The sequence below is a fragment of the Notothenia coriiceps genome, unplaced genomic scaffold, assembly GCF_000735185.1.
Source record: "Notothenia coriiceps isolate Sejong01 unplaced genomic scaffold, NC01 NC01_scaffold00021734, whole genome shotgun sequence".
NCBI classification, from domain to species: Eukaryota; Metazoa; Chordata; class Actinopteri; order Perciformes; family Nototheniidae; genus Notothenia; species Notothenia coriiceps.
In genome coordinates, this window is record NW_011354435.1 from 284898 (window position 1) to 309662 (window position 24765).

Here is a 24765-nt window from a genome sequence, read left to right on the forward strand (position 1 = left end):
ATATGATCACGTTCTGTCATTAATGTCTTTTCGCGGTATTACGTCGGTGGATGATTTGCGTGAACGACATGACGTATAACTATATATATGTGAAGCAGACGTCTGTATAAAGACATCGATACATCCGAACTACATAAATCTGGATATTCGGACCTTTACTCGAAACCGTCCCCGTCAAATAATAATTTCGTACAGTACCGTTCCGTTGTATATGTTTGGCTGGGTTTAGGGTGACCCTCTTTTGTCATGTCAAAGAGTAAAGAACATCTGAAAGAAGCTGCGTAACTCAACTAAGCTATAATGGTTAAGTCGAACTCGAGACTCGGTCGACACCCCCTGAGACACATCGTTACGTCACCCTCTGTGGCTGAGTACTTCCTCTGGTGCCCTACTCCGTCATCTCGAAACTACAGTTTGTGACTACCTAAATAAACCTCGAAGCTCGGCCTCTAAGTGTAGTGTTCAGGACGTTCTCGTGGTCTCCAAGACTGAGTGCATCTCACCGCGTCTTAGTTTAAGACTTTCTTGAGGTGGCGGTCTGGGTTACATATAAGTCGATTCAAGTCTCTCTTTTTAGTTGTACGACCGTATTGTTCTATATTTAGTGTATTTGTGAGATAGTCGACTGCGTTGCCCGGTCCTGTCCCTCTGTTTGTTGGGCTCTTCGGTGTCTTTCGTTCCTAAATTCGTCCTACCGGCATCACGAGTCAGTCTTCAAACTTGACTAGTTGACCACGTTACAATGTACCTGCCAATCCTTTATAAGGGGTGTTTCGTGTTAGTGGACCTCCTACTGCGCAATATTTACCTGATATACTAAACGTTTTTTTTTTTTTGTATTGATGTTCATTTCATCGTGAAAATAAGGACAATCTTACAATTAATATTACTCACATCTATTTTTTTCAATTGACAATTTTATGTAATCATTCTTTCTACCCAGTTTCTTAACGTCCCGGAGCGATCTTTGATCAGAAATAATAGCACTGGTCTGTTTTTTTGAGTACTGATCGATGTGTTCACGTATTATTCACTGTCTACTGTTGATCGCGTTCTTAGACAGAAGGTTGTAGGGTAACCTTTCGGTTCCTACACCTATTTGGGACCGACATCACCGTAGGACCTTGTTCTTCCTTTCCTCTCCTCTACGGTTAGTCCTATTATAAAGGACCGTTCGTGAAACCAAACTTAACGACCCTTCATACAACTCGAACCAGTAGGCCATATTAGTGTCCTCCGCTAGATTGAGTTTCTCGGAGTATTGACAACCAGCTGTGTCGTCTTACATAGTGACTATCTACCCCCCCGATTCCAGACTGAATCGTCAGGTCCATCTGAGAAATCTAAGTCGGAACCCCTCTCGAAGTAGGAGATCTCGCGGCTGTGTAGGTCGACCAAGAGGTCCGCACTCTATTGCAAACTCGACTTACATTTTTGCAACCGTGTAATATCTTCTACTTCTCTGTTCCTATTGTTTATGTTATAGTCCTGGTCTGGCTCTGTATGTGTCCCGTCTTCAACCATATGACCGAGAAAGAAGTGCTTATCTCATATTTCTCGCAGTCTCAATAGAACCTATACCGGCTCTTGCACGATCCAAGAACTGCTCGAAGAAGACCGGTCGGTACCGATAAGCGACTTCAACACATCCTCAACTATCTCGTGGATTTATGGTGTTTTTGTTATGTGGGTTGGTTTTCAACTTTTTTGTTGCGTGTTCTCGGGTATGTATTTTGTCGGTCTCATGTACGATCTCAGTGGGCTGGCTCCGTCTTGACGACTTTTGCTGAGCGAAATGGAGTTTACTCACCTCTCTACTGACAGGCTCAAACGGTCCGAGACGGTACGTGAGCTGTGTGTGCGGTTAGTGACGTGTTCGTCTCTATTGCTGGTAGGGTTCGGATCTACTTCCTATTAGTATTGTATATGTGTTATCTTCGGTAGTGTGTGTCTGTCGTTCCGTTTGTCTGTTGTCCTCGGATTTATCTATTTGGATATTTCTGTGTTCGGTAGGGTGATATTCGGTCGTAGGTTTCTTGCTAGTTCTCCGTCTCCTAAGAGTGATGACGTACAGTTTCGTGTACCTGACAACCGTTTTCGTATTCGACGACTCCCCTTCGAACTTTTACGCCTTTGTACGGTGTAAGTAGGTGGGTGAGTCGTATACCTCGATTTATTAGGTATGTCCACATCGTGGTCAGTGGCTGTATTTTCATTTGTGAAATTCTGGGTTAATGTCCCCGCCGTCTGAAGATCACCTTCTCAATGTAATAACACAGTATTCTCCGGATGAAAAGTTCTCGAGTAGTTTTAGTTAGGCTGGAATTTCAAACAGAATTCTATCTCGTAGGTACACTCTTCGAGTGTGTTCGTCCACCATCGTTTGTCCTCTGTCGCGACTTCACGCGGTATGTAGTAAGTTGGTCCGGAAAAACCGTACAATTTCGTCCCCGTCTCGTAATACACTGCAAACATAAGTACGAGTTTATTTTGTCGTTCGGCGTGCTTCTGTTATTGATGGAGAAAGTTTTCTATGCGGTCGTGGAGTTGGGCCGACAGCTGTTCAACGCAAAGCGACTGCAATGGTAAATCGTCGCGCGTGCCATCTAGACCGTACCGCTGCTCATCTCCTCCGACAACCGCGTTACAGATTTTTGACTCTCTTTGGGGTGTTTTTTTTTTCCGACAATGCGTTATCTCTAAAAGGTGTTGGTTAATCAATTTGCATTTCCCTCCTTCATTTATTTACCAGACTTTTCAATAATCCTCCGTGACAAAAGCTCTCTTAACATTGTACAAGGCTTTAACAGGTGTCGTGACCCTTCGTGCCTCCTCAGCAGGCGCCCGGGCAGTTATCGCCATTTTGAGCAGTTTGCACGCGCCGTCGTCTCGAGACTACCAACTTGGCCCGGTGGGGACGTCGAGCGACTAGACGGTCGTTGTTTTCAAACATGTGTGACAATTGTTACTCAGTACACTCTCATTTTAGCGTCCTTTCGAAGTACTGCGCGGGGGGTGCGCGTGCGCGTGCAAAGGCGTGCGGTCTAAAACTGGGGGGCTTATTTTTACTGAACGATGTCTTTCCATCGACTAAACAAGTGGCTAAGTATGTGCATTTAAGTCACTCCCGGGTGCGTTGTGAGCTCATGGTTAGCTGATACTGAGTGCGGGCACCCATAAACTATGGGCAACTACTTGGACGCGGTCTTTGACAAGTTTCCGACCTAACTTGAGGGTTGGACCGTCTCGTTTGTTTCAGTCTACCAAGACGGGCCGTAAGTGAAGTGTGTAGTGGAAGGGGGCGGCGAGCGGGGTTGGTTGCAGAGTGGAGCTAGCCTGTGTCGTGTCGGTCCGGCAGTCTAACAGATAGTCGGTACCTGTATAACCCTATGGAACAGACTAACTTCACCTGAGTGTACGTAGTCACACTTCTTTCCCCTTTATAACATTTCATAGGACCACGCCTTCATTATTGTTATTATATTATATGACATCAAAATTCCGAGGTGGGAACTCAACCATCGAGCAATAATAATTTATATTACAAACTCTAGTTATTCGTGTTAACTAAGGTAAAATTCTGGTTTTTTTGCACACGTACGCAATATTTCGTAAAGAAAGTGGTACTATGATTTGCCGTGGTAAGAAGAAGACACATTTAACGTACCATAAACCAATTTGCAAGAGCTTCAGCGCTTCACATCACATGTCTAACAATTTGTTCTTCTCTTCAAAATGTCATTTACAACGAGTAAAGGAACAGATACTTTTTACGGGAAACTATTTTCAATAAAAGCAATTTACAAGAGGCGATATGTGGCTAATGTCTTCCCTGCTACATTTGCACCCTTCACTGTGAACATTTAAGTCAAGTATTTTTCAGAAACACACAGGGCTGGAGTTCCCAGCAGCAGACACTGGGAAAATTGTATGAAATTGCCTGGAAGAACACTTACTGTGATATTGAAGCATTCTCAAAGTGCGTGCCAATACGACCAATCCAGGAATGTCTTAGCACAAACATGGCCGAGATGATTTACTGACATCTAGTTAGAGCAGATCGTTGAGGTTTAAAGGAGGTAAACACTTTTCTGTCACAAATGTTGTAAATGTCTGAATTTGAGTGGGTTTATACTGTCAGCATGTTTGTTAAAATACATTAAAGTTAAACTATTGTGTTTTATCTTTGACATTTAAGCTCTTCTCCAACTGATGGTACCATATCTGAGGTGCCTATTTCTCTATTTTCACCTTCTTCTTCTTCTTCTCCTCCCTGTTTCTCTGTCACTCAGCTGACCTTTCTTGGATAAACACTGGTATGTTGCTTTGTATATTTTGTTCTTCTTTGCTTCCTGTATATTGTCTTCCATTTCATAAGCAGCATTTACTTTGTAGAGCTCTAACAAGTAGGACAAAAATAATAGTTTAAACTAACTTTTCTTCATCTAAATGATGTTAATAATGGAAAATGCTATCAGGAATTATGGCCTTGTGTTAATAGATAAGCAAACTTAACCATACCATTTGAAGGGATAAATGTATATTTTGCATAGAGCAGCCTATGATACATTAGTGTGGTGTATACTACTAACATGACAAAACATGCATACATAATACAATTAATAGTTGAATATTTGTTCTTATCGTTTTGATTTACAATAATATATTTATGCTTTAAAATAATAAAACTACCACTCACCTGCACACATACTGCCGCAAAGGAAAACATGGAGAAGAGTGTGACACACTGATCATCACATAATCTCTCTGCTTGCTTTGCTTCATGCTCTGCAGGTTTACTGGTTACCATTCTGGTGGGCTCTGCTCTGGGCCTTGTTCTCATTGTCTCTTTATTTTGCTGTCTATTTAAGAAAAAAAGGTAAGCAAAGGGCAAAAACAACAAATCAAGACCACAGCTACATTTGTTGATCTCACGCTCTGTCATAATTTCCACCATTAATACGTAGATTAAAGCTTGTGAATTGTTTGTGAAACCTAGTGTCCATTACCCTGTTTGAGGACATTTGTCTGTCTGAATCCAAGCACACAAATTTAGATTTTCCTTGATTTATTTCAGGTGGAGAGATATGTTTACAGTTTCTATAAAGTGGACAATTGCAAAGGGTATTTCAAGAGGAGAGTTAACCTTAACTGGCTCAAACATCTGGGGTTTTTCAAAATAAGAGTCAAAGACTTTAGAGAAGTTGTGTCCTCATTAGTTGAAACTTGTGCCGCCCTCATTCTAGACAGTTATGATGCATAAATTATGAGCCAACTTGGTACAAATGTGGTTTTCTATAAAAGACTAGTACCCTGGGAATACTGTCTTTGGTTTGCAGCGCTGTGTGATTGCAGATTCAGATTCAATTTTATTGTCATTACATAGTACATGTGACGAAATGTAAGTTAGGCATCTGACCAGAAGTGCAAAATAGCAGTGCAGGGGTCTACATAATAAGAATAATTATAAATAGAATAATTATAAATAGGCTATAAACAGATGAATATGTACAGTATAAACGGCATTGACAGTAAAATATATAAACGGGTGGGTGGTGTGTATGGGCTTGGGTTTATCAGGGGGCAGAGTTCAGCAGGGTAACAGCCCTGGGGAAGAAGCTGACCCTGAACCTGCTGGTCTTGGACCGGAGGCTCCTGAGGCGCCCCCCCGAGGGTAGGAGGACGAACAGATAGTTTGCAGGATGAGAGGTGTCTTTGAAGATGTTGTGCGCCCTCTGCAGACACCGTGTCCCCTGGATGTCCTCGATGGCAGGGAGTGGGACACCGATGATGCGTTGGGCGATTTTCGTCACCCTCTGCAATGCCTTCCTGTTTCATTGTGGAGTTCCCATACCAGGCTGTGATACAGCTGGTCAGGATGTTCTCGATGGTGCCGCAATACAAGTTCACCAGAATCTGAGGAGAAAGGCGATCTTTCTTTAGTCTCCTCAGGAAGAAGAGACACTGGTGAGCCTTCTTTACTATAAGCTGGTGGTATTGTTGGACCATGAGAGGTCATCGGATATGTGGACCCCCCCAGGAACTTGAAGCTAGACACACGCTCCACCGCCGTTCCATTTAGGTGGATGGGAGTGTGTGTGTTGCCTTTCGATTTACTGAAGTCCACAATGAGTTCTTTTGTTTTTATTGTGTTGAGGGCCAGGTTATTGTCGGCACACCACTCAGTCAGATGCTGAACCTCCTGAACCTCCTCCCTGCAGGCCGTCTCATCGTTGTTGTGGATGAGGCCGATCACCGTTGTGTCGTCTGCATACTTGATGATGGTGTTTGAACCATGTACAGGGGTACAGTCGTGGGTGAAGATAGAGTAGAGGTGGGGGCTCAGCACGCAGCCTTGTGGGACACCGGTATTTAGGCTGAGGGTCATGGAAGAGAGATTATCCAACCTGACATGCTGGGGTCTGTTGGTTAGAAAGTCTAAAATCCAATTACAAAGGGGGGCGTCGATGCCCAGGTCATTGAGTTCTGTGATTAGCTTGGTGGGGATGACGGTGTTGAAGGCTGAACTGAAGTCGATGAACAGCAATCTTGCATAGGAGTTGTTTTTTTCCAGATGTGAGAGGACGGTGTGAAGTGTTATGGAAACAGAATCTTCCGTGCTCCTATTAGTCCGGTATGCAAATTGATGAGGGTCCAGTGTCGGTGATAGAAGGGATTTAAGCTGTGCTAGGACCAACTTCTCTAAGCACTTCATGAGAATGGGTGTAAGTGCAATGGGACGGAAGTCATTCAGGCCTGCTGCATCAGAGTGTTTGGGCACTGGCTCTATGGCAGTGGTTTTAAAGCACATGGGGACAACAGTTTGGGCCAGGGACAGGTTGAAAATGTCCGTCATGACCTCAGTCAGTTGCCCAGCACAGGCCCTAAGAACGTGGCCTGGGATGCCATCGGGTCCAGCAGCCTTGCGTGCATTAATCCTGCTCAGTGTGGTGAAGGTATTTCCAACAGAGTGTAAGGGGCTGGTGGTCTGCAGGGGGAACAGCCTTAGTGGCTGTCTCCTGGTTGTCCCTGTCGAAGCGAGCATAGAAATGATTCAGCTTGTTGAGGAAGGAGACGTCGTTTGACGGGAGAGGGGGTGGTGGGTTTGTAGTCAGTGATGGCCTCAATGCCCTGCCACCCCTTAAGGGTCGGAATTATTGAAGTGCTCCTCAATCCTCAGTTTGTAGCAGTGCTTGGCCTTCCTACTGCCCTTCTTTAGGTGAGCCTTGGATGAACTGTAAGCCCGTTCGTCACCTGATCTGAAGGCGATGTTTTGCGAAGGCTCACCTAAAGAAGGGCAGTAGGAAGGCCAAGCACTGCTACAAACTNGATGTCTCACCAGACGGCCCTTCTTGCTAAGGCGAAGCGAGAAGAGGTGCTTATTTTGAATGACGCTGCGTCGTAGCGCAAGCTACTTATAGGGTGGGTGGATTCCCTGACGTAGACGTCAAGATCACCAGCCAATCAGGATTGGCGTAATGAGATTGATGCTTCTGTTTGCATACGTGTTGAGGCGCATCCCATAGTGAGACATCTCACTTCATGTTACTCTGAGAACTGGGGTTACGTAAGTAACCTATAGTTTTACAACCGCAAACGTGAAGATACATTAGATAATATTACGTAAAGTATTGTATGTGGAGCAGTATGAGCAGAAGATATTAGGCAGAGGTGGGAGGAGTATTCAGATCTTGTAATTGAGTAAAAATATAAGTGCCAGAGTGTATGAAAACTCTGTTACAAGTCCTCCAATCAAAATATTACTCAAGTTAGCACCAAAACATACTCAAAGTACCAAAAGTAAAAGTACTCATTATGCAAATTGATCTATTTCAGAATAATATATGATATGTTTTGATTTTAATTATTGATGCATTAAAGTGTTGTCAAAGCTGGTTAAGGTGCAGCTAGTTTAAATTACTTCATATGCTTTAGGGTAGTTTGTGAATTAACTCCAGGTGTAACTAAAGTCTTATGTTGATTATATTTCATGTTATAATCCAAATGTGTAAAGTAACTAATGGTACTTAATAATTGTAGTGAAGTAGAAGTACAACGTTGCGTAAAATGGAAATACTCAAGTAACATACAAGTATCTCAAAATTGTACTTAAGTACAGTACTTCAGTAATGCACTTAGTTACTTCTCACCTCTGACTGTAAGTGATGAATGTTTGAAATATAAGTGCATTACTTTGAAATGACCTATTGCAGTAGAAACATGAGAAAATAATGTTCTGGATGTAACAAAATACAAATGGAAATCATAAAACATTTTTCCATTTCAATGCACATCTACATTTTTAAGTACCAAAGCAAAGAGACAAAACCTCCTGATGAGACTCATTCAAATGAGACATGTCTGATTGCTTCTGACATTAAGAGGAGACAAGGTATTTGCAATCTTTTTTATTATGTTTTTGCTGTCTGTTCTATCCCACACAAAGCCCATAAAAAATGCATTAGCATGATGTAAACTATTGTATTAGTATATTATTGTTTATGAATACCGCTAATGTGTCGACCAGACTCTGTTTACAGGATCTACTGAGTCATCTGATCTGAAAACATTTCCACAATGACTAATATCTGCTTCCTTCTCTTCTTCCTTCTTTTTCCCCAAAATATAGCAGCACAGATTTGCATACGTGCCTTTCATTTTCAGCTTCCCAGCAAAGTTGCTTGATGGTAAATTGTTTTCATTCCTGTCCATATATGCTCAAGCGTCACTTTGTATTTTGCAAAATGAATTATAAATCTATTTGAGCTTTTGCCTGTGCTTCTCTTTTTTTTGTTATTTTCGAAACTGCATTTGAAAAATGAGCCACACACTGGTCTTTAAGGGGGTTCACCCTCATAAATTGAGATTACTATTTCACATGTATCCTCCATGCTTTTCCAAGATATTCCTATTATTTCACTTTTTAACTGTTTGTTAAATTGTCAGGTGTTGCAGTTTTCTTGAAGAAACAAAAGCACACACATAACTGAAATCTCTAAGGAAAACCTTGATGAGCAGAGTACTGAAAGGCAATGAAGCTGCAGGAGACTGACTTGATGTATTACGTATATTGAAGGTTTACTGAAGCTTTGCCAAGCAGAACAAAATAATGAACAATACAATCCGACAATGAGATGCAGTCACGTTGTATGCCCCCATTATTTCTTGAGCACAGTCCTTCTCTCACATTATCATCCCAAACAGGGCAAACAATGAACCTGTATGTTTAACAAATTAATCATTTTGTTGGCCATTCAAATCCCAGTCAATACATTTTAAGCAAGACATTTCATTGCATGTCTTTTAGCTGACGCTTTTATCCAAAGACAGCCTTATCATTGCTGTGTCTGATGTTTGCCTGGAGACTTTCTATCTCCCTGACCCTGACTAAGAATACATGGCCAGTCTTAAGTCTTATCAGCTGTGGCCCGACAGACCTGCAGACAGAAGAAATGTGTAGCCTGCTCATTTTTTCTGGAGCACAAAGCAGAGACTTGCGCAGGTAAGGATAAGTCTCAAATGAAAAATGGAATTAGAAAAAAAAAGCTGGCAGTGAATGCAGGGAGACAAAAAGCTTAAACCCCCCCAACCATGGGTTCTTTCAAAAACCTTTCTTTTTAATGCAGCCTATCCTGAGATCCTTTAACTTAGCCTTATCATTGCACTTTTAGCTGCAGCAAGTATTTTATCGCTTTTATTAATTGTCTTTTTTTGTTTTTGTTTTTGTTTGTATGTTTGTTTTGTTTTTAATTATTATGTGTTACATGCCTATGTGAAGCACTTTGAATTGCCTCTGTGTCTTAAAATGTGCTATACAAATAAACTAACCTTGAACCTTAAAGCTGCAGAAAGGCACTCTGGACCGGGCTATGGAACAGGTTGATGATGTCAGTGGAAACAACAAGTGTGCCTCATCTGAAGCCAGGAAAATCACGCCCCCTGCCTCAAGCCCTGTAGAGAAAGAGAACAGAGACGAGACAGAGAGAGATAACAAGCAAACAAAATATGAGTTTAATAAATAGTTTTAAAGCTGCATATTTCAACCCAAAACACAAGTAATACTGTGTATGATTATAGGACTTCTGAAACAACGCATATAGCCACAAATATATAAGCAATTATTTATTTATTATCAAGGTGATAAAACAATGCAAAGTATCCCCATCAGGATAACCAATATTACCTAATAAAGTGTCTGACAGGGTTTGTATCAAAGTAAGTTACTTCTCTCCTGTTGGCAGTTTTGTTATGGTGCAATAACAAAGACATATAATTATCTTCAGAACCAGGACTTAAAATACTCGAAAATAATATAATAATTGAAACTGATGTTTAGGATTCTTGCTGTTCTGAATGTAATGCATTGATCCCACATCAGGACCACAATCATCATGTGCCTGAAGGAACGCCTACTTTTCCCTCGTCCAATCGGTGTGAGGAAATAGAATGTACTTCCGGTTCCGTTCTTCTATCTTCAACATCAGCTGACTGACACAACCATGGTAACCCGTCAAATTATCTTGTTTTTTGACTGTAGTTTTATTAATAAGAAGCCGATTTATTTATAGGAAATTATAGTTGCATGTTTATAAATGTTGTTTGTTTATATTTACTTTAACACGATCGATATGCCCTCCTGCTTTATGGGAGCTAGCAGGCTAGGCTAGTTAGTAGCTGTAATGATGGGTAGTTAAAGCAAGTTAATGCTATCGTTACATTGGTTGTTACTGTCGTTACTGTCCAGTAAAAACATGTATCTGTTGTTTTGTCTTTTGTAGCGGTTCCGTTTCTGTGGAGACTTGGACTGCCCCGACTGGGTTCTTGCCGAAATCAGCACATTAGCTAAACTTGTGAGTAATAATGTTAGGTTATTTAATTCTAAGTCAATGGTGCGTTTTATTTTTAAACTAATACCTGTGTCTTCTCAATAATGTCACAGTCTAGTGTCAAAATGAAACTCCTGTGTGCTCAAGTGCTGAAGGATTTGCTCGGGGAGGGCATTGATGTAAGAGTTTGAATATATTTACACATAATCTTTTACTTCTCTATATATTCAGAATTCACTCAAACTGATCATCTTCTCTTTTGTCTTAGTATGACAAGGTTACAAAGCTCACTGCAGATGCAAAGTTTGGTAAGTCTCCCTCATACTGCAGATCTTTTACAAAAGTTAAAGTGGCAACACTAAAGATTAAACCACATCATTTAAAAAAAAATGAGCCTGCATTAAAAATACTGCTAAATAAAAATGTAGTTGTATCAGTAGATTTTTGAATGTGTTAAAAAGAAAAAGGAAATACTTGGTTACATTTACAACAAGGAATCATGTATTGTAAGCTCATCATGTGTTTTGTGAGTAATATCTTAATAGGCAGAGTAATTATTAACTATAGGTATAAAATAAATGCAGATTATTTGCCTTTTATATGTTGTGATGTGTGAGTGTAAAATGGCAATAATATTTAAAGCAAATTATCAGTACTGCAGAATACTTTTTCAGAGGAGTACTTGATTAAATAGGTCTACCTAAGCATACACTACTACTGCTGAAAATGTATTTTAATCTCATACTTTACACACAAGCCTAGAAGAATGCCATATTTGCATCATATTTTGGTTGTAAAACATAAATTCATGATGTCAATCCATCTTGCAGAGAGTGGAGACGTCAAAGCTACTGTGGCAGTGCTCAGCTTCATTTTCTCCAGTGCAGCCAAGCATGATGTCGACAGTGAGTCTCTGTCCAGTGAGCTGCAGCAGCTTGGTCTGCCTAAAGGTAAGTTCACTGGGGTCCTTCATGTTTGATATCAAAGAATAGGATTATGTCTTTATCTGCAGTTGCCAAATTCACAGACCTTTTTCTAAACTTCAATGTGTACAAAGAGTAGGGAACTAAAAACACTATTGGACCAATATATTTGAGTACTTTTAATATCTCAGGGAAAAAAGCAGGGTCGGCATTAAAAAGAGCTTGTGCGGCAGAAACCCGGGGTCTACTAAACAGCAAAGGGTCTCTGAAAACAGAGGTGTATAATTGTAGGATTTGCACATTTCTAGAAATATCCAGATCCCAAATCACAGCCTGCTGTATTGTTGTTAAAAACGAAGGCATAGCATAAACAGCTATTGTGTTACTAAATATAATAAAACACTGCACTCAGCTCGCCTCAAAGGTGACCCTGTCTGTGCATAATGTGCACTTTAGAAAGGGCTGATTATTGGGGAGGATGATGTTGAACATTGTGACTTAGGTGCATTGATTACAGTTACAATGACAGCTGTTTAACGCCAACTTTCGATTCTCTTTTTAAAATGTATTGAAGATTTCCCCTTTATTTGATACACATAAACTTCCTTTCAAGTACTTTTTGGCAATTACTTTTTTTCTGTTACTGGTTGGATACTTCTGTGTTAATGCACCGGACAGTTCTTCTGCTCAATGTGTTTAAACACTTTTCTGTGATTACGCACTTTGAATAAATCTTGAATTTACTTTGAATAACTCACACAATTCTAGAGCACACGACGGGGCTCTGCAAATCATATGAAGACAAGCACTCTGCGCTGCAAGGCAAACTAAGAGAGACCAGTCTAAGATGTAAGTATTTCTGTCTATCTTGTCCTTTTCGAAGAGGAAGACAAAAATAACTGATGAGGAGAGTTGACTCTGGGAGTTTTTTGGCTGACCATCACTTCTGCCCTCCAATGAATTTCAGTGGGCAGACTGGAGTCCGTTTCATGGCGTATCGACTATACTCTGAGCTCCAGTGAACTGAGGGAAGTGAATGAACCTCTGATTCAGCTTAAACTGCAGTCACAAGGAGCGGAGTCAGGCTTAACAGAGACTACTGCTGTTTCTGTTTCTGCAGACAAGTTCAGAGTCTTGCTTGCAGGTCAGGTTTGCTTTTTGTCCATTTTCAGTTATTCTGTCTACGGTCCTTCACGTCAAACTGTTTTATTAGCCATGATAATGTGTTGATGGTTATTTTCCCCTCTGTTCCTGCAGAACTCAAACAAGCACAGGTTAGGATGAATGCACTACAATGAAGACGGGACGGAGAAATCGGACTTCGATGTCTGATCAAGAGCCGGACACAAATTATGCTGATAGTCTGCCAAAAGTGCCATATTTACATGTTGTACAGTATAATTCTTTTTATATGATACAAGTCATCTCAAAAGTCATGTGAATTGCTTGTTTTTTTTTTATTTCCATTGACTGTTATTGAGTCATTGGAAGAGAGCACATGGCTAGTCTTAACTCTTATCAGTTGTGCGGTATTTTTCTAACACATCAGGAAATATTGGTACACATGTTTACAGACTGAACAAGAATACTGAATGGACCATTTTTGTAAAATATTGTATATTGATTCACACATTTTGATTTAAATTATGTTAATACGTTGTGTTGTACTTTCTGATACCCCATAAATAACAAATAAAACGTGAACTACAGAGATTTGTTTTTTCTTCCACAACGCATACATATCCCAACATGCAATGGGACGGGACTGTTTGCTTCTGTTGTGATAATTAACTGTATACTATTGTGAGTTTGCTAGAAAAGCTAAATTGTTCATAGTTTTCCGTGAATTAGTACTAAACATGAGAATAACTAGGTTGAGAAACACATGTAAAACACCGCATATATATCTAATTATAAATAACGAGATTATAGGCATGGAGATCTCGCGACATTTTCTGAATCTTGAATAGAACGCGATGATGTTATAAAACCAAGAACCACAACACGTTTGGTAACAAGCATGTTGTGAAAGCCCTGCTTGTGCCATACTTGCACATCTTGCAGCCCTTCGTAAACTGAAGTAACCCGACACATTCCGTGTGTTATGGGATGTTACTGAGGTTTAAGTTGAAGTGACTCGTTTGTCCGTGGAGTGGTCTGCTTCCTAGTTAAGTAAGTTGTTTTTGCCCAGTGATGCCCCTCGCAGCACCCAATGCTCGAAACTCAATGATAACGCCTTCTTTTTATTTGTCTGACTTTTGCAAAAATACTCTGAGGCCATCCATGATTTGTCATATTGTTTATTCTGTGGCAGGGTTGAAGGCATTGATGTGTCAAGTTGTGTAGTCTTAGTGATTGTGAGTTATGTTAAAGTCAATGGCCGGGTGTGTATTTCACTGCTATTTTGTGTGTGCGTGCGTGTGTGTGCGTGTGTGTGTGGCGCACAGGCCAGGATTTTAGAAATACTGTGGTCATCCAGCACAGTCCCAACCTATCTTTGAAAAAAACAGTGTCCCTAACAATATATTGAAATGCTTTTTGGAAACTGCCTTCACATATTCTGTAGTTCTATTATGTTGTTGACCTAAAAGTAGTGAAATGTTAAAAAAACTGTAATTTATCTTCTTAAAAGCAGTTTTTGTCCAGAATGTAAGTTTTCCCAGGTTTTCTAAAACACGCACACACACACACACATCCTCAGTGTGCATTAAAAGCAGCTACAGCGCTTATGTTTAACTTTGCTCTACCATTTCATTCTCTACAGCACAGCTTCAAAATGCCTGAGGGACCTGAGCTCCACCTTGGCAGCCTTTACGTAAACAAAATGTGTGCTGGAGTGGTGTTCACTGGCCCGGTCAGAAAATCTGAAGTCAGCAAAAGTCCTGATGTGCCCTTCACCTGTGAGGCCTATCGCATCACTGCCTCTTCCAGAGGGAAGGAAGTGAAGCTCACGCTGACGCCTATGAAAAGTGATGATTTAAAACAGAGATCTAAGGCAGACCAGGCCATGGACGTAGTCTTCCGCTTTGGGATGTCAGGCTATTTCCGCTTCACCTCAGAGGATGAGCTGCCCAAACATTCCCATCTGCGTTTTTATTCTAAAGAGACGCCCTGCAGAGTGCTGAGCTTTGTGGATACACGCAGGTTTGGCAGCTGGCAGGCCAACGGGACTTGGCAGCCTGACAGAGGGCCCTGCATCATGTTTGAGTACGAAAGCTTCAGGTTAGTAATTATTGATGACTTTCACTTAATTAATCTGCAAGACCAAAAACTCACTCCCACACTGACCAGTGTTTGATTTTGCAGGAAGAACGTTGTGACGCACCTGTCTGACCGAGCCTTTGACAGGCCCATCTGTGAAGTTCTGCTCAATCAGAAGTACTTCAACGGTATCGGGAACTACCTGAGGGCTGAAATCCTTTTCAGGTGATGCACATAAACAAACCACAGAACTGATCAAATTAGATATTGTGTAGTTATTATTTAGGGATGCACCAATAACAAACCTATTAAGTGACATGGGTATCCACAATGACATGAGAACCCGCTTTGAATATGGGCCTGAAATTAACCATGATTTTAACAATGGAATAATCTGATGATATAATAAACAGTTTTGTCAGTAAAATGTCTTAAATTAGTGAAGTCTTCTATGGCAGAAAATCCTCAAATTACTTACCAAAATAGTTGCATATACATTTTTGTGCCAACCAACTTATAATTGCATCCCACATTCAATACAAGTTCTACAATACAAGTAGTTCTCAGGGAGGAACGCCTGGTGATGATGACAGACATAGATGTTTATCAAGATGGGAGTATCTTTTCTTTGTTTTCATTGCTTCCTTAGTTCAAAAATCAAGGTCGGATTAGAAATACTATAAATTACTTTGTGGATATATAACATTTAGTTTTTCCTGTGAGCTTCTACTGTAGTTTAAAGAAAAAGACAAATTGTCTGCTTTGTGTTGTTGACCGAAACACAAAGCCTGCTCTCATGAGTCTCAAGGTCTGTCTCCAGATATAAAAAGAGTATCTTTGTTCTGTTTTGGGTTCCTCATCCTGCAGGCGTAGCATACATTCAGCCTCCCTTTGAAAACAAAGGAGCCTCTCTGTTTTACAAAAGATTGGTTCCAAAGTAGTTTCTTTTTTTTAGGTTAAACATCCCACCCTTTGTGCCAGCGAGGTCCGTACTGGAAGGCCTCGAGTCAGAAGATTTATGTGAAAACGAGAAGCCTTTGAAAACTGAGATCAAGGACGAAAAGGTGACGTATCCCAGACGGATACCTGTTTTTAGATCAGACACTTGACAATCACAGCATTACATTATTCAACAGTGCCTTTCTTTCTTCTGTGCACCAGGCCTCAGACAGGGTTAAGACGGTGAAAGAGGAGACGGGAGACCTGCTCAGACTGTGTCATACCGTTCCTCTGGAGGTGGTGAACCAAGGTTAGTTTCCTATTGAGTAAAACACATTCATAAAATAATTCAGAGGTAATTCAAGTCGATTTGATGGTGTTTTTGTCATAGGTGGAAAGGGCTACGACCCCAAGAAGGAGGACTACTCTGAGTTTAAGGCATGGCTGCAGTGTTACTATGTGGATGGGATGAAATCATTACGGGACCACAATGGCAGAACTATGTGGTTCAACGTGAGTTCATAGAAATAATCCAATATTTTAATATCTGGCTCATTATTTTATATGTCACTGATAGTAATATCTTCTGTTCTTCAGGGAGATCCAGGCCCCATGGCACCTAAAGGTACTTTGAATACATTAAACTGACAACTTCCGCACAAAATGTATCTGATGGCTGATGCTTGAACAGATTTGTCTTTTCTCATTTAACAGACTTAAAGTCACCCAAGGCAAAAAAGAGAGCAAAGAAAACAGAGGACCATGATTACACGGATAAGAAAAAGGTATGTGCTTTTTTTGTTGATGAGTAATGAGCTCTACAGATGTCACTCTTAATATATTTGATTTAATTAGGGGGCCAAAGGAGGCTCAAAAAGCACACCAAAGAAGAAGGTGGTCAAACAGGAAACCAAAACAGCAAAGAAGGAAATCGAGAAGTCTGAAGAAATGGTATCACCTCAAACAAAAAAGAGACCAGCTGCTCGTGGGAGGAAGACCAGCAGTGCAGAGCCAGCTGCAGGTGTGCTCATTATATTCTCTCAAAATAGAACGAATGTTTTTCACTACTGGGGGATTGTTCGAAAAAAACAAAAAACATTTTAATGTCATAGTTGTCCTTGTTGCAGGTCCAGAGAAGCGGAGTGGGAGAGTTACCAGACAGAGCAGCAAATGAGGAGAAAAGGGAGGCACCACTGTATTGTGTGTATGTTTTTATACTATGGAACAGTTTTGAATAAAGCACAGGATACTGTAAAAGTTCTGCAACTGTTTATTGTTTTAATGCATAGTTATCAAATCATTTTTTTTTCACATTCTCATCTACAAGTAGCTCACAAAGAGGCAGTCCATGTAAAGTCTCCTTATAAACGGCATCACCATATGACACATTTGAGACTAGTTTCTAACTTTTAGGATTTGGTACTTGTGACTCCCCTGAGGTTGGTACAAAAAAAGGAATGGTGTGTCTTTTTTAAAAGACGAGGAGAAGGGACACAATTTGAAAGGGGCTGAAATCCAGAGTGATTCCCCCTGACGTGATGTGTGCCGGACGGGTGGGGTCTGGTTTCTCCAGAAGATCGCAGCTGAACGGGGGAAAAAATGTTGTTCTTAGAAGACAATAAAAGATGCCAGACAGAAGTAAACATGATACAAATGGAGTTACTCACTGCCAGGCTTCCCTGATCGGAAAGGTGGTTCTCAGAGTTGCAGTGACGCTGCTCCCATGTGACTCATAAAGTCGAACTACGAGTGCTCCCTTCCTGTCCTCAGCCTGTTATGGTAAATGGAGTAAATAGCCATTAGTGGGCTGATTGGATTAAGGCACACTATGTCAAGCTTAGCATTTAATTGGCTACCTGTTTAATGGTCTCAAGGATCACTGCAGCAGTGCTGATGGAAAAGGCACTCCAGGGCACGGTGTCAGCAGGGCACCGGATTGGCCTCAAAGGGAAGTTGAGGTTGTACGCAGCCTGGATGACAGAGGCATCTTGGAAGGATCCTATATAACAGAAAATATTATCACACCAGTTTCAAAGTCAGGGTTTGAAAGGCATTGTTCATAAAGATTGCAGTGGAGTTTGTGGGGTTCTTTTAATGGAAGTGAATTGCCTACAGTAGACAGCAGTCGGTTTGCCCCCAGTTTATGGAGCAATCAGGGGTTATGGCTTAGAAGTGAATCGATGTAGTGCTGCAGGCGGGGGCAGCAGTTAAATCATTTTCAAGCCACTTAAACTTTAGTATCAGTTTAAGTGTTTGCTTTATTAATTTGTATTTCTCTGTTAGAAAGGGCAGTGGTAAACCAGCAACTGCAAGGTTTCAAAGGGCATAGGATGTCTCATATCAAAGTAAAGTAGGACAAATATATTAAATAAAGCATATACTTGTATATTATATACTATGATATTGATTACTCTAAGACACATGTTGCTGTTGCCCCTGTCCCTTTAAGATTTATTGAGAACTCAATCTTACCTGTGTGAGGCATGATGGCGTAGGTGAACTGATGAGTCCCCATGTCAGCGTTGACATCGGGTGCCTTAGGTGCTCTCAGTCTAAAACAGACATTTACTGTTAGCTGCAAGAATGATTGACAATTGGAAAAACTAAATTGTACCGTTTGTAGAATATTTGTATGAAAACAGTGGGAAACCTTACAGGGACAGCGTCATAGTGTTCTTGTGCACTGAATAGCCGTATTTGCAGTCGTTCAGCAGTGCAACCCCAAAGTTGTGCTCCGACAAATCGGCCCATTTGTGACCCCAAACCTAAGAGAGAGAGAAGCCATGATGAAAAACAACAAAAAAATACACATAAACCATTGTTGTTGTGACTGCATCTACAGGACACTTAAAGTACATTAAGCTGTACATTAGCTACTTGTGTAGTTGATTCCCCAGAGGTGTACCTCAAATCTGGCCCAGTCCCATGAAGTGTTCCTGTGTGTGGGTCTCTGCAGATGGCCAAACTGGATCTCATATGTAGCGTTGGGGCTGCGTACCCGCACAGGGAACTCCACCTTAAGAAACTTGTGTGACTCTGCCCACGTCACCTGAAATAGGAGGCAACATTGGGATTTTCTTGCGATCAGTGATTCTTGCGATCTCTCCAGATATCATAAATGATATGAAGTACCTTAGTGTTGAATTTGATGTAAGGACACATGGCATCCATGATAATCTCCTGTGTGATGGTGCTCTTATCACTGATCCTGAGGGTGAAGCGGACACTTCCTCTGAGCCCGTCTGAGTACACCTGATGAGGAGGCTGCACCACCTCCACAACCGGCTTCCTGTAGGGTCAATCCTGCAGTCAGGCTTTACATCTAAAAAAACCCTGCAAATACTATGATGTGTATCAAGGGGGCAAAAGATGGATGTAAGAGTAATAAACGACACCTTGTCTGCAGATGGTAGTCCATTACGTCCCAAGCATCCCAGTACAGAGGGACATCATCAAACATGACAAACTGGTTGCCATGACAGCTGTCAGAGATGGCTTCTCTGAAAACAACCAAAGTGTGACTCATGTTAATACAGTACATAATAAAAATGAATTCAGTGTAAATGTAGTAGTTGAAAATATGTGCTCCTACAGTACCTGTTGGCGTTGATCAAATACAGAGACGCCAAAGTGCCATCTTTGTTTACGACAGTTCGTAAAATCCCATTCTCCATGAGCAATGTTCCGTCAGCCTTTAATGTTACACAACATCTTGGTTAGCCAATTACAATTACAACAAAGCTAAATGAATGAAATGCTCTCTATATATAGCACATACTTGACCAGTGATAGTCACTGGAGCCACAGGCTTTGTGTCTCCAACAGGAGACACACCAATGCTGGGAACTCTCACCAGAGCTGCAATACAACAGACACCACATCACATGCAGTTGTAGTGTGGAAAGCAACAACATGAATTCTGTAAATATGTAACATACCCAGATCGGGTGTACCAGGTCCTTCGTGCATCTGGATGACTTCATGGCGCTCCCATGGCAGAGAGTTGAACACACCAGGGGAGTTTCCTTTTGAACCGAGGGCTCCACAGGCATCGTGCAGCAGGGCAGCACCATCAGTGCGGATATCTAAAGACACAATGAGTGTTCTTTTTCATTTATTTTGAAAAAGAAAATATGTATATTGCTGTGGTTTTGATGGACAGCTATTGAAAACTAACCTTCATAATATCTGAGAGCATCATCCACAACCATCTCTATACAGCTGCCGGGAATCACATCATGGAATTGGTTTAGCAGAAGAAGCCTGAAAGGGAAAAATCGTTTTCATACTGGAACAACAGAGACAATTTGTTTATTCATCGTTAAACTTTAAAAAGGTGCATCCGGACCTCCAGAGCTCCTGCAGTTTTTCCACAGGATATATAAAAGTCTTGTCCTGACAAAGCGCCAAGCTGCTGGCTATCTCAATATCATGAAGCAGCGTCTCACACTGACGGTTCCCCTGTTTAATCTGGAGATAAACAAAACATAAAAAAAGTAACTTTATCTTTAATATTTGTTCATACTTCACACATTGTTTTATTGTGTTGCCCTGTTGGAGGAGCCTGTGACCTAAGATTTTCATCGTCATAACTACACTGTAGCTATGTACGCATGACCAACAAAAGCCTTGAACCTTTATTTCATTTGTATTTGTGGTAAAGTAATACCCTTTTCCTCTAATGTTTTGCATATTTGATGGTGTGTTTTGTTTTTGTTATACTTCTATATGTATTAATGTATATGTAGATTTAGCAATCAAGACTATAAGTATAGTTATAATTGGTCCAAGTATATCATGCATGTCAATAATATATAGTATTCCCATACTGTTGTTGCTATGTGTTTCTAGACTATTGTCTACTTGGATTATTTCCTTTTTCTCAGATAATTTGTTGTTATGGCAAAGTGTAATTTCCTCTATAAATGAAGAATCTGAATATGGTTGTATTCTACCTTGGCCTGCGTAGTGTATGTGCCGTTGTGCAGCTCAAGGAAGAGCTCTCCGGTCCAAGTACAAAGCAGGGCGGAGTCAGCCTGCAGCTGAGAGAAAAGCTTGTCAGGACTGGACATCTGGACCCTGAGAAACAAAAGAATTGGACATGGAAGTGACAAACAACATCTTTGGTTACTCCATTGTTACTCATACTGACTAAAGCATGATAGCATTGACTAGTATAATAAAACCACACCATGATGACATCAGTTGAAATCACTCATATCCTTTTAAATCTAACAAGCTGGGTGGAGTCCACTGTCTACGTGCTGGCACTCCCCATTACAGCAGTCCCATAGTGCATTACAAGTCATATAAAACTCATGACAAATGTACTCGCGGGAATTATTTCCGCTTCAGTTTGGGCCTGGTTTTTATAACTGACGAGTGCTGGGTTCAAAGTGTGTGACAGGAACTGACTTGGGAAGTCCATCTGTGTCCTGGACCCGCTGCAGTCTGTCCAGCATCAGCTGTGTCGGTCCACCGCCTCCATCTCCAAACCCAAACAACACAGCACTGTGGTTCGCTCTGCCCTTGTCTTTGTTGTTCTTCACAGTTTTTACCAGCTGTGGGCAGATACAAACCCAGATGTAAACTTTGTAAGGATTGTAAATATTCTTCTCTCAGACTCAACATCACCATGTTATGTGAACTATAAAAAAAGAAAAACTCACTTCTTCAACCTTCCCTTTCATTTCATAGGAATTTCCTGGCGGGAAATGTGTTAAAACCTTTGATCCGTCCAGACCTTCCCAGAAAAATGTGTTGTGCTTAGAGAAAGAGAAATCAAAACTGAAAATCTAAACTAAACAATTGTCTTTGTTTTTAAATTGGTGCCCAGCACCTACTTTACTTACAGGAAAGGTGTTGACCAGGTTCCAGCTAAGCTTCTGTGTTAGGAAATTGGAAATGCCAGAGCCCTGCATTATCTGAGGAAGTTGGGCAGAGTAGCCAAACGTATCTGGAAGCCAAAACTAAAGAAAACAGAGAAAATAGTGTTGTATCATGCAAATGTGAGGACAAGCAAACATAGGTCAACTCAGGTTACAGTATGAAGACATCTTTTTATGAATCCATACCTCGTTGCAATGGATCCCAAACTCACGGTCAAAGAAGCGCTGGCCTTCCAGGAACTGTCTGACCATGGACTCGCCTGAAGGCAGATTGCCATCCTGACAGGAAAATGTGGAATTAATAAATCTTAACTTGAGATGTTCATAAAATAGCATAGCAGCCCAAATAATACAGTTAAACCCTTAAGATACAAGAAATGTGATTGCTTTACCATTTCCACCCATGTTCCTCCTACTGGAATGAACCGGCCTTTCTTAACGTAATGCTGAATCTCAGAGAAGAGTCCTGGGTACCAGCTCTTTACCCACTGGAACTGCTGGGCCTGGACGAAAAGCAAAGAAAAATTCCAAACTGTTGAGGCTGCTAAGATTTGTAAATTCTTCATGGCATTTACAAAACTTTGTCAGTGATGAATTACCTGGGAGCAAGTGAATACAAACTCTGGGTTCTTCTCCATTAAACGGATCACTGTCACCCAGCTTCGGCCACATTTGCGAATGGTCTCTTCATAGGGCCACAGCCAAGCTGAAAATGCAGAAATATTAACTAATTTGACAAAAATATTGAAAGATTTGAAATGCAATTACGTAATAGATTTCTACTTCTAGGGCAGAGTATCCTTTGAAAGTACAGATATAGATAATTGTGGTACCTAAAAATGATACAGTCAAGCCTTTTCTAAATTATGATTGAAATCGGTTAATATCTAATGACTATTTAGTGAATTAAACTATAACTGAATTGCAGACATTCATTTGAGACCTGAGTCTATGTGGCAGTGACCCATCGCATGAGCAACATGCTGGCTGTCTCCGTTTCTCTGGCAGAAGAAGGTGTGAGCCAGGCTGTGAGCTCTAGAGAAGGAGCTGGGGTCCGACGGGTCGCACAGGTTCACCATCTCATTCACAGTGAAGAGCGCCTGGAAGCCCCTCTGCTCTCCCTCTCCAAGTTCCTGTGAAGGAAGAGAAAAGTTTACCGTCAATACGTTTGAACTAAAGTAGCATACCAACATGTACTGATTTGTGTGACTTCACCTTTACGATGTCAATCAGCATCTCAAAATCAGTCAACATCTCCTGTACATCACGGTTAAATACCACCAGCTCCGCCTTTTGGACAGAAAATGTCCTGTTTGGATCCGGGGCTGCAATCATGGATCCTTGACCAGCTCCAAAAAGCCCATTACAGGCCATCTCTACATAAAGGGTGACACTGGAAAGCAGGAGAAAATATAGACATTCAGTGAGCAATTGATTACAAAAGCAGCAATGAACTTCTGTTTTAGGAACTGACCTGTTTGGCTCCTCATCCTTCAGACAGTCAGACAGGATATAACTAGTCTTTTCACCCTCTTTACTCAGGCCCTACAAAAATAAAAGATGTCAGAGTGAAATCTTGTCATGTGTTTAGAAGTGAATTGTGTTACTTTAATGGAGGCTGCTGCTACATTACCTGCACTGGCTGTTCATCTCTCCAAACCATCGCTTCTCCATCACTTTCCCACCGAAAATGCACCTCTTTCCCTCTCCAGGACTCAGGGATGTTCAGGGTCACTTTAAACCAGCAGGTCCACCACCTTCAACCATCAACAAGCATCAAGCATGGGTTACTGCCAAGATAGGAGGCAACAAAACTCTCTGAGAGTGATAAAAAAAAAAGCTGAAATATTACTTACGTTGGTCCAAAGGAATCACCCACTTTATATGGTGCAAAGGTCTGATTGGAGGCCTCCGTGAATGTGATCCGTTTAGAGGACAAGAAGGAGTCAATGGACTGCAGTGGGCAAGAGTCTCCATAGAGTCTGCAGAGAATAATCATTAGAAAAGTCACTTATTTGTAAAGCCACTAATCAAAAAGTTAATTATATGAATATGTCAATGTTAAGTTAAAATATGTATCGTAAAGAAAAACGCCCTGAAGATATTTTAGTTTTGTTTTTATTTTCACTATTTTTCAGATCGGTGAAACTGGTACTGATCTACAAAGAGACACCTTAAGCAATGATAATAATGTGCATTTTCGTGTAACACATGAATAAATAAGACATTAAAAAATTCTGTCACAGAAAGCGCCATAAAGCCTGCAGTGGAGTACTACAGTTCAAAGTGAGTGCAGCTGTATGAAAGAGACTTACCGTCCTCTCAGGTTGCAGTCTGTGAAATAAATGTCGGAGATAAACTTCTCTGCCCTCTCCAGGAGAGTTCGCCTGTTCTTCAGCACAGGCAGGTGATACATCACGAAACACAGAAAACACCTGCAGGCTTTCAGACAGATAAAGGTGAATCACGGAAAATGCACTGAAGTCCGAAATCTGCAGAAGACCCGGAAGTGAAACGTATTGTTATTGCGGTTCATACAAACAGCCACTAGATGGCGGTGCTGTTAAAAGGCTGGCCACTAGATAACATGTTCTCTTTCACTGTAAGGGTCAAGTTCTCTTTATACATCCATGCTCGTAGGTGAAGTGTGCAAAGTGTGGCCAGTGGGCATCCTTTTGCCTTTTACCAGGTAACATTAGACGTATTTTTTTTCCTTTTTTGGGAGAGGGTTAAAATATTTCCCATAGACAGTAATTTAATGGTATTACAACATCTACTTAAGTACTGTATCTGTAAGAACAATAATGACGTAGGCTACTTTTACTGGAGTATTCATTTCTATGTCATTTTATCCTAACATTACTCAACTACATATTGGAGTCATATACTTTTTATTTTGTAACTTATTTTTCCTAAATCTAAATCTGCAAAGAAATGTGAGTGATCAAATTAATCAATTAATTGATCAGATTAATCCATTAATTTGAT

At 40.9% G+C, this 24765-nt stretch overlaps 3 protein-coding genes across 6 annotated transcripts; 2 read left to right on the forward strand and 1 right to left on the reverse strand.

Moving 5' to 3' along the window:
- The first annotated feature begins 10404 nt into the window (after positions 1-10404).
- Positions 10405-13458, forward strand: commd4 (COMM domain containing 4). The gene is made up of 8 exons (XM_010780404.1): positions 10405-10502; positions 10779-10850; positions 10940-11005; positions 11095-11134; positions 11657-11776; positions 12518-12598; positions 12717-12893; positions 13007-13458. The coding sequence occupies exons 1-8, from the start codon at positions 10500-10502 to the stop codon at positions 13045-13047; spliced, it is 600 nt and encodes a 199-aa protein (XP_010778706.1). The 5' UTR covers positions 10405-10499; the 3' UTR covers positions 13048-13458.
- A 259-nt stretch (positions 13459-13717) lies between these two features.
- On the forward strand, positions 13718-17150 carry neil1 (nei-like DNA glycosylase 1). 4 transcript variants are annotated; one of them, XM_010780406.1, is made up of 10 exons: positions 13718-13921; positions 14514-14971; positions 15056-15175; positions 15906-16014; positions 16112-16199; positions 16281-16402; positions 16487-16514; positions 16604-16674; positions 16745-16910; positions 17002-17150. In XM_010780406.1, the coding sequence occupies exons 2-10, from the start codon at positions 14526-14528 to the stop codon at positions 17061-17063; spliced, it is 1212 nt and encodes a 403-aa protein (XP_010778708.1). In that variant the 5' UTR covers positions 13718-13921; positions 14514-14525; the 3' UTR covers positions 17064-17150. The 4 variants fall into 4 exon arrangements, with proteins under 4 accessions (XP_010778708.1, XP_010778709.1, XP_010778710.1 ...); XM_010780407.1 differs by having other exon boundaries at positions 14519-14971; XM_010780408.1 differs by having other exon boundaries at positions 13719-13921; positions 17017-17150.
- Positions 17144-24278, reverse strand: man2c1 (mannosidase, alpha, class 2C, member 1). The gene is made up of 26 exons (XM_010780405.1): positions 24093-24278; positions 23634-23759; positions 23411-23534; positions 23252-23322; positions 22993-23170; positions 22721-22910; positions 22377-22483; positions 22170-22280; positions 21964-22056; positions 21742-21858; positions 21559-21654; positions 21305-21450; positions 20845-20968; positions 20238-20359; positions 20067-20152; positions 19828-19974; positions 19668-19747; positions 19487-19581; positions 19285-19389; positions 19022-19178; positions 18795-18938; positions 18545-18654; positions 18362-18441; positions 17746-17888; positions 17557-17660; positions 17144-17472 (listed from the first exon to the last, which is right to left on the reverse strand). Exons 1-26 carry the CDS (start codon positions 24191-24193, stop codon positions 17361-17363), a joined length of 3069 nt encoding a protein of 1022 aa, XP_010778707.1. The 5' UTR covers positions 24194-24278; the 3' UTR covers positions 17144-17360.
- Between the last annotated feature and the right edge of the window lie 487 nt (positions 24279-24765).

What these genes read in the sequence shown, in the direction of transcription:
- commd4 (XM_010780404.1), top strand. An exon ending in TGCTCGGGGAGGGCATTGAT is followed by an intron (nt 11,006 to 11,094) that starts GTAAGAGTTTGA and finishes CTTTTGTCTTAG; the next exon opens with TATGACAAGGTTACAAAGCT. An exon ending in GTTCAGAGTCTTGCTTGCAG is followed by an intron (nt 12,894 to 13,006) that starts GTCAGGTTTGCT and finishes CTGTTCCTGCAG; the next exon opens with AACTCAAACAAGCACAGGTT.
- neil1 (XM_010780406.1), top strand. Translation starts at nt 14,526, where the DNA reads ATGCCTGAGGGACCTGAGCTCCACCTTGGCAGCCTTTACGTAAACAAA. An exon ending in TCTGGAGGTGGTGAACCAAG is followed by an intron (nt 16,200 to 16,280) that starts GTTAGTTTCCTA and finishes TTTTTGTCATAG; the next exon opens with GTGGAAAGGGCTACGACCCC. An exon ending in ATTACACGGATAAGAAAAAG is followed by an intron (nt 16,675 to 16,744) that starts GTATGTGCTTTT and finishes TGATTTAATTAG; the next exon opens with GGGGCCAAAGGAGGCTCAAA.
- man2c1 (XM_010780405.1), bottom strand. Translation starts at nt 24,193, where the DNA reads ATGTATCACCTGCCTGTGCTGAAGAACAGGCGAACTCTCCTGGAGAGG. An exon ending in GAGATGAACAGCCAGTGCAG is followed by an intron (nt 23,323 to 23,410) that starts GTAATGTAGCAG and finishes TTATTTTTGTAG; the next exon opens with GGCCTGAGTAAAGAGGGTGA. An exon ending in CCGATCAGGGAAGCCTGGCA is followed by an intron (nt 17,473 to 17,556) that starts GTGAGTAACTCC and finishes TCCCCCGTTCAG; the next exon opens with CTGCGATCTTCTGGAGAAAC.